At 37.8% G+C, this 9,342-nt stretch overlaps 1 protein-coding gene across 1 annotated transcript; it reads right to left on the bottom strand.

The window, feature by feature from the left end:
- Positions 1–1,218: 1,218 nt before the first annotated feature.
- Positions 1,219–9,011, bottom strand: LOC139121498 (beta carbonic anhydrase 1-like). The gene is made up of 4 exons (XM_070686400.1): positions 8,800–9,011; positions 6,525–6,749; positions 5,854–6,081; positions 1,219–4,670 (listed from the first exon to the last, which is right to left on the bottom strand). The coding sequence occupies exons 1-4, from the start codon at positions 8,899–8,901 to the stop codon at positions 4,440–4,442; spliced, it is 786 nt and encodes a 261-aa protein (XP_070542501.1). The 5' UTR covers positions 8,902–9,011; the 3' UTR covers positions 1,219–4,439.
- Between the last annotated feature and the right edge of the window lie 331 nt (positions 9,012–9,342).

Below are 9,342 nucleotides of genomic sequence, written 5' to 3'. Positions count from 1 at the left end.
TGCCTTCTTCAATGAATCAAGTGCTTATATAAAATGCATTGTTTTGCATACATGTTGCAAGACACACTGCAGTGTTGCACCGAGTAATAGTCATTGGCTTGGGTCCCACATTTCAGGTATGTAGGAGTATCTCAAACCATACACTCCGAGTTCCAAAACCGAGTCGGACTTGCAAGTCCAAGTACTCAGACTTGCATACTCCGAGTAACAGTGCTTACTCGGACTTGTATACTCCCAGTACATGACCTACTCGGAGTTGAATACGCCGAGTAATACATGTTCCTATAAATGCATATTTTGCCATGCCGGACAAGAAACGATGTCGAAAAAAGTATTTTATTACTCACAGAGTTTACGGCTAGCGCGGATTGACATGTCGAAAATCTGCTGTGCAAATTTGCAATGTATATTTAACCACGGTCCCTCCACAAGGAGGGACCCGGACCGTGATTTTACCCTCAGAAGAAAGCTACTGCCACGGCTGGCGGCAAAGTTTTTGAAAGATGACTTAGACGTAACATTTGCAGTAAAAACCAATAAATTTCAGGCAAGTCCAGTCAGTTACTCAGTTCAATATCGCACAATCAGTCCAGCGAAATCAGTGCATGACATCACAGGTCAAGTCAGGTCATTATTTACATACCTCCACATTTTCTCTGACAGGACACAGACTCAAGACCGTGCATTTCACTGAAATTCAGACAGTATTGTTTTCATGGTTGGCTGTTTGACTGACATGAACGCGATGCAGACTGCAAAACAGCACAGCCAGGAAAGGTAGAACTTATGCCCTCAACATATTCACAAAATTACATATGGACACTTATTTCACCTGTCAGGTACTTCATAGGAATTGTGTTCAGCTGATAGGGCAGTGTTGATAGAATGAGAAATTCAGAAAACAGGTTGAGCACACATACCCAATATGAACTTTGTCTAGTTTAGCTCTGCTTGGCAGGGCTGTGTGTTACCGGTGATATACAGCTTTCCACCATATGAGGTGGAAGGCCGTATAACGCCGGTAACACACAGCCCTGACACGCAGAGCCATGTCTAATTGATATCCGTCCAATTTCTGAGTGATACGTACATGCTGCCTGTACACCAGATTACTTCACTGTGTCCAAACTGTAGCTGATGTAATGTTCTGCCAGTGTGTGGTTTTGCTAGTTGCATGTCTAGTGTTTGGAAATGCATAGTGATTGTGGAAAAAATGTCTCTGTGATCACGTGTGATGGTTTATTTATTCAAAGTATTTACAACCAAACAAAAAGTCAAATGTTGAATTCTTAGCTTTATCTAATAGGTGAAATAATCACACTTCTTATCAAGCCAACTTGGTTGACTTTTTCATGTTTTCGAAGTTCAGCCGATGGCTCAGCTTATTTTATTTGAACTGACACAGTAGTCAAAGTACAGAAACACCTCATCGGAGAGATTCTGATGGGGAAAAAGTAAATTCGTAATAGTTGTCACGGATCCTTTAATACTATATTACACCAGAATAAACCATAAACTTATCACTTTATTTATGTATGTATGTTAATACATTCTACTCACAAAATATGTCCACACTGCACAAGCACAAAGATTTAGCACAGCAAATTCATTGTAATGCTGATAGGACAAATCCGATCTGAAAGTCTGCTTACACAAACTTCAAAGAAGAAGAGGCAAAATGACTTGCATGCACAAAAACAACCCTACCCTTCAACAAAAACAACCCTACCCTTCAACAAAAACAACCCTACCCTTCCACATACATGTATTTGGAAACATGAAGTTCATGGATCTACTGCTGACAAGATCAAACAATCACAATGAGGTAATCAAAATTTGTATGGAAAATGTAAGTATAATTTTGACATTGATTCATGATGAATGGGATGTTGAAAATGTTTTTAAACAATGTGCAGGTGAGTGAACTATCCGGGAAAAATGATGTTCTACACTATACCTGATTAAATAACTCCTTGTCAATACTCTTCAAAGAGTATATCATGTAAAATAAATTACAAAACACAATGAAGAGAACACAAATGACTAGTGGGAGAGGCAGTGTTTAAATGATGAATGCATGAAAGTAAAACAGTGAAAAGGAAAGGGTTTGTTCTGTCTGGGGCTGTACTATGAGTCTGTTGCTACGCACAATGTTTAACATATCCAAAATTGTAATATGGCAAAAATACCAAACAAAGGAACTATGAACATGTATCAAATGCTGAATTTGCTTCACATTTGCTTGACATTCAACACCAATTTCCAGGAAGACGCAATGTTTATCAACAAAAAAGCCGTACAGCTGCAGAAGGACAACCTCGTTTAAATTGCACTGTTTCAATGTAAAAGAATACACATACAACAGTTTCTCTAACTGGCCAATGTTGTTTTAACCCATTCACCCCTATTTGCCAGTAGAGAGGTCCATCCATCCTATTGTAAACAATGGAACATACCATACTGAGATAATGAAAGGATCAAGAAAGCATCAGAGGCAGTATTTACATAGACTGCCATACTTATATATTGATACATATATTCCAGAATGATCAATATCAGCTGCTGTCTGGAATCCCAGATTTTCTTGAGTTGATAAAAAGCAGTACTGATGCATTACACCACTTATTCTGAAATTTTCTTTTTCAACATCATGCCCCGAGATTGTTACTGATACTGTATCCTTTTACACAGTATTGTGGCCATAGATGTTTTCTACATTTACAAATTCACTGGCATTGCCAAAACTGTAAAATAATAGCAATAATGTACCCACTCCCAGCCAATCAAACTTTGCACTCCATATGTGAAGTTTGCTTTCATCCACTATTGGAGGGGGTACATTATTGCTGAAATATTGAATAATTTGTTTCTCTTGTACCAGAAACTGCCAAGTGACCCCTGATTTTTATTCTTGATTTTCAAAGAAAATGGTTGACAGTTTGCTTGAGGAAAGTTTGAGCAAAAGTTTAAGTCTTTCATTTTCCAAGAGCAAACTACCTTAAAGACGACATTTCACTTTAAATATGCTTCTGTCGATATGTTCTTTCTTTTGTGCTTCACTGAAAGCTGAAACTACAGCTCTGCTATTCTTCTGTATTACATACAGTGCTTGTGATTAGCCTGTGCAAATACATACACTTTGGTTACTTCATTTGATAGCACACATGCTTTCTCAATAAAAACCTTTAAAGATCTATGGAATCACATGACAGTGGGTACAGAAAAGACAAAGCATGAGATGTTCACATTTTGTATTACCAGAGAGAACAGCCTTGTGAAAATAATTCAAACGCTTCACTGCTTGATGATTATCAACCACTGGATAACTTTACAACTAGGTAATAACTTTGACAACTGTTGAGAATACTGGGTCAAGCCTCCATGACGTTGTAAACTTGCTTCTCTTGGGGTTATAACTTGTGTGATGTCTGCATAGAAACATATCCATTATGATGCCTTCAAATCATATTACAGTTTTCAGCAATCTCAGTGGTCTAACTTTTGATAGCAAGCCATGTAAATAAATGTCATTCACTATCTCTTGCACACAAGGTACTGGCATGCATCTTCAAACCCCCAAAATAACCTTTTCATGACATAAATGGGCATTTAATGCAAGAAGGTGTGAAAAAATAGGGTTAAATGCAAAATATGGCACTGTGTGATCCCCAAGTGAATGTCTATTGAACTCCTTGTCAATGTTGTTTCCCTTTGATGTTTGCCCTAGTTCTTGGTCCTTTTTGCTCCAGGGCCAATGGTCAACTGACTACTAGGTACATCCAAACTGTTACACATAGCATGGTTTTACTGACATACAATGAGAATAAAAAGCTTACCCTTTGTTCAATGTTTTCATTCTGTCACCAGAGTGCAGCATTTAATTTAGGAGTGTCTGATGTGTCAGTTTAAAGTTTTAAAGCAAAAGCATTGGTTCTTAATTTCAATTGGGCACCACGTTCTTTGATGTGTGCTGTATTGAATCAGTTTTGAAGTTGTTACACATAGGATAAATTGGTCACATTCTTCCTATGAGGTTAATAGAAGAAATGGTCAACAAACTGTTCTCTTACCTTGCATGATTAATATGAAGGCCAACTTCTGACTGTTTTAGCTTTACCATGCCTGATTAATACCTACTGTCACTAAAATACGGTTTAAATATAAATGCAATACTTTTAATTCCTGTTTTATAGTCAACTTCCCTGATCTTTGAGTTCAGCACTTTTATGTGTGGCTTGAGGTTGATGATGTATGCCATGCACAAGTGTGCCAAGCATTACTGTTACCAACACAACTGCCAACAAGCGTTAATGCAATGTCTACGTCACAGCTTCTGAGAGATAAGCTGTGCTTACAGCCCAACGGACCTAACGGATTAAAAAGTAACACCAAAGCTAAAGTGGAAGGAATAAATAATGTTCAAACAGACATATAATATTCTACTGAATGGCTTCCTTGTCGCCATGGTGATGGCATTTGCATTGGATTGACAGATGATCGTAGGAGTCTTCGGTGATTTCTACAAATCGTTTGCGCTCTCTGCTGAAAAGGTAAACATCACCGGAGTAAATATCAAACCACATGGCGTGAAGGTGGACCTTATCACTCTCTAAATGGTTCTTCAGGAAGCCGTATGAGCTGATGTTCTGTATTTGCTGCAGACAATTCACCTGTTGGGTAAAATACGGACATGGAGAATTTGTTAGATAAAATGCATAAAATCAAAAAGTATGGCAGAAATATTAACTTTTATCACTAGTCCAATTGAAATAAAAACACACGTCAGTCACAAAATGATGTAAATTTTGTAAAAATCCTGTGTAAATGGGTCTTCCTCCTTTCATTTGGTTAATGAAGAGTTGCAGACCCCATACCATTACAATAGTTTTTTTCAAGTGTTTCCAATGTACCTCTATCGTTAGTAAAGCTATATGTGATGGGAAGGATTAATGATCCACAGGACAATTACATCAATCTATAACAATCTGTGACTTAACCCGTTAAACCTAATCTTGGCAGGTTCATCAGTCACTATCCAGTCTAGTTGGTCAACCATTTTTCTTCCAGGCATTACAAATCCAATTCCTGGTGCAAATTCAGTGGAAAGTACATCAGACCTTTCGTAAACTCACAAAAACTATCTCCTAGAAGTTCTTTTTGATTTGATAATTTATTCTTCTAGTGCCCATCAACAGTCTGTATGTGGATATTTCTTTTTGAAAAATATAAATACTGACTACTGGTAAACGCTTTGAAATTGAACTGCTCGTATTACTGAGAATGAGATGTTAACAGCACAAAAAGAATCTTGTATGAAATTCAACTTGGTGGGATAATGATTGAAATCAGTTAAGAACATGTCTCGTACAACATATTTTAACGAACCTGGCCACATGATTTCACAGACTTGATTTGCTGAGGTGTAACTGAAGCATTTATAAAAGATAATATTGACAAATAGCTGTTTTTAAGTATAATTTTTATTTTGTTGCCACTGTTTTTTTATCATATTTTTTCCTCATACTTTTTAGTGTTTTTATTAGTTTTTCTGATCTGTACAGCTCTTTTATGAATTGTGTAGGACCCCATGGAAGGTTACGGCCCAATTGGGAAAACTTTCACTCAATTGGTATCTCTGTAAATGGGTTATCCTTTAATGTGAATAAATAAATAAAAATAAATAAATAAATATAGATGCAGTGATTTTTGTAAATTTGTTGCAATAGTGACGGTGTATGTCACACGGTAAGTGGGTGGGTATATCTTCATTGTTAAGATGATTTTCCACGACTTTGATGTGAGAAGGATAGATAAAGTCACTAATAAAGTTCTGCATAACAACTCCAACCTTACCTGGGATAGTTTGTCACGTATACTGAATTTATTTTCTGGATCGATATAAGCCTCAAAATTATGCTTTTCAGTTTCTCCCTGAAATTCAAGAGGTCCTTTAAACCCATTTTCAATTTGTTTAAACTTGGTCAGACTGGCGTTTCCAAACCTCCTGAGCCATGCTCCAAATGGTTCAGTTTCTCTGTCCAAATACGGCTTGTCTTTCAAATCATACAGAGCATTCATTGCCTGGATGGGTGGATTTTGAGAAAGAAATATATCAGCATAACTACAATGAATTATTGTATGTTACAAAATATAGATCACCATAAAGTTTTAATTTTTTAAAATTTCATTGAAAGAATTAGTAACATTTCATAGAACATCATCAGCGTTGGGTATAAAACCAGAGGGTTACACTGTTCTACCTTTCTTAAAGGTAACATTCAGGCTTTCTTAGGGGGTCCTCACATAGCTTTGTGAAGCAAGGGCACCTACTAAGATCATGCTGATTTGTACCATTATCATTAAATATTACTGCAAACATTTCAAATTTCTGACATTGTCAGAATTCAAAATTGCCTTATACCACCTGTATTTTCTATTTACAGTAGACTTTTATAACCGGAGTAAATATCGCAAAAAATAGTCCACACCGTTGTGCTAAATATCTAACATCAAGTTATACTGACCTTACAATCAGAATGGCCACACACCACAACATGTCGTATATCATTGATGATGCATGCCAGTTCCAGGGCCGCCGGTTCTGTGTTGAGGCCTTCACTACCAAACAAACTGGCATGTGGTATAAGATTTCCGGCATTCCTCACAAAAAACATGTCGCCGACATTGGTCTGGCAAAACCTGGTTGGTAACATTCTGCTGTCCATACAGGTGAACATAATGGCTGTAGGCTAAAACAGATGTTTTGTTTATTTTTTTTACTTTAACTCCTGCATCTCTTCATCCCTAGAGGATAACAGAAAGGTCAGATCTTACCCGGGACAAAAATAAAGGCAAATGCGAATTAAAAATCAAAGTCAAATTGAAAGGATATTTTCTAATGATGCTGATTCAGCTTCTAGATGCTAACAGCGTTTATCGTGATTTCAGCTGTACATAGCTGCATGCACGCGACATCGGGCAACGCTGACTAAACTTTGGACAAATTTTGTTGTTGCATGCACTGCTGTTGTTGCAGCTTGCAGTCTGAGCAATAAATTCATACGAATTAGTGTGACTTTTAGTAGTCATTCTGACACTACCAAGTTTGATTTTTGTAGTTTATGCAAAAAATGCAGACAAATATTTATTTACGCACATTAATGAGAGAAAAAATGACATCATTTGCGAGCAGCACTGTGACTATTAGTAATGCTCAATGATACTCTCAATTTTCTCAGATTTGCATTCAAAGATTAAAATAGTTCAGATGTAGCTCGGCCATATTTTTTTGTTGGTATTACATACTATATTGTGATCCTTTATTGTATTCATATTTTTTCCAATCTATTAAAACTTAAAGTAGAACAAAACCTGGGCAACAGCAAATATCCTTTAGTCGAGAATTTTGACATATTACATGTGATAATAATCATGTCAGCACGAGTAAAGATTTATAGTGGACACTGAAAATATTTGCATGAATCAATAGTAAACACCTATTACCCGGTCATAAGGGATATAGTGCCCGTTTATTACCCCTAAATGCATCGCTATTCCCTAAGGCCGTAGGTCAAGGAGTATATCAATGTGTTTCTTGTAACACACGAAGGGTAATACACAGGCTCTATAGTCCGAATAAAGACCTGGTTATAAGTGTTTTATGACACACTACGCTCATGTTGTATTATGTTGTAAGTTTTAATGTGTTTTGATATTTTGCACTGCAACTATCCACTGTGACAAGTTTATTTGGCGATATTTCCACAGCAGTTACAGTAGTACATGGTACTTTCTTCCAAAAAATATTCTAAGCATACCTAGCAACATCCTTGGTTGCATTTGAATCTTTTTCGTCTATGAGCTGTTCAAGTTCCTAGCTACGCTGTTGGAATGGATAATCTACCTGTTTTAGAGAGAGGCTCGTCGCTCATCCAGGGCGCACATCACATACGTTCTACTCGCCCGCCATTGTTTACAAGCTGCAGACGACACTACAGTCACGCCACCAGGCACTTTTCAAAATTGGGTTAAAACTTTTTCCCTAGGGAAATAGTTTTTCAAAAAATACCCTCTGATGTCACTTTTGTTGATTCAGTGGGGACTATATAGAAGTATCTATTTGCTGTCACATGACATATTCTGGCGAATCGCGACACGGAATGAGCATGTGGTGTGTTATAATTAAAGCTAGGGAGTTATATTAGTACTAGACACATTGTACAAGCCTGAGGCCTTGGCTCCAAGGAAACACATTTCAGTTAATAATATTAAAAACTTTGTGTCTACTTTGACTGGCGCTGAATGTTTTTCGAACAGTCATAGGCTGTGCAGACAGAATGTAGATCGTGCACTGTAGATACCAGAAAACCAGAATTATGTACTGTATAGTTTGTAATAGAAATTTCTTGTCGATATCCACTAAGTTTAGAGACAAGGAATTTGAGCTAAGAGCGTTTACATTCCCTCTGCACGGCCTATTATATCGAGAAGTTCTGAGGACACATCGTAGTGTCCCATTGTTGACCTTTGACCTGATGTGTCAAACAAGTGACTAACTGTTCAGTGTGCGTGCATGCATCTGTGTTATGGTCATTTGAGGGTCTAACCCAAGCTGCCTCGTTTAGAATGAGGGGCAAATACTGAGAAACGTACAAAAACATTTCCGAAAACGTTTTACCGCTACAGCAATGTACAGAGGCACGTGAGTGTGTGAGGGAACTGGCATTAGGGACTGTACGGATATCAGATCCAGCAGACCAGACTCCACGGTCGCGGTCATGGCTCACGATCTTAGCTTACCTCGGGATTATCTCTTACTCTCTGAAATTGCGGTACAAGGTGCTGCTTCACGTTGCTCCGATAACGAAGAACTCCCCTAAGGAGTTTTTCCATTCCAGGCATCCTGACACAAGATCTTTGAATGAGTATGTAGGGGAATAAATAAGGCCTGATAATTTCTATAGACCCGCGGAGCTCGGAGCATGCCACACAGCTGTGCGAGATCTACTCGCTGATTGGCTGCTCTCTCCGTGATCTTTTGTTCGGAGCACAGTGTACAGACACGTAAGGATTGTACGGCTATAGTATTACAAGTAGTATTGCATTCACGGTAACTTAGGAAGGCATCATTATTTACGGCCTGGGGGAGGGTCACTCCAAAATTTGAACGCTACAAGAGTTGCTGAAAATGTGAAGAGGGAGAAGGGGCTACTCATTTTTATTTGGGGGAGGGGGGTTTACTGAAGCATTTAGTGCAGTTTAATATGAACTGATCCAAAAAGGATAGAAAACAATGAAAAACACCATAGATTGAAAAATGGTACAATTTTATAAAAACATGGT

The sequence above is a fragment of the Ptychodera flava genome, chromosome 21, assembly GCF_041260155.1.
Source record: "Ptychodera flava strain L36383 chromosome 21, AS_Pfla_20210202, whole genome shotgun sequence".
NCBI lineage: Eukaryota > Metazoa > Hemichordata > Enteropneusta > Ptychoderidae > Ptychodera > Ptychodera flava.
This window is presented reverse-complemented; position numbering and strand designations above follow the sequence as displayed.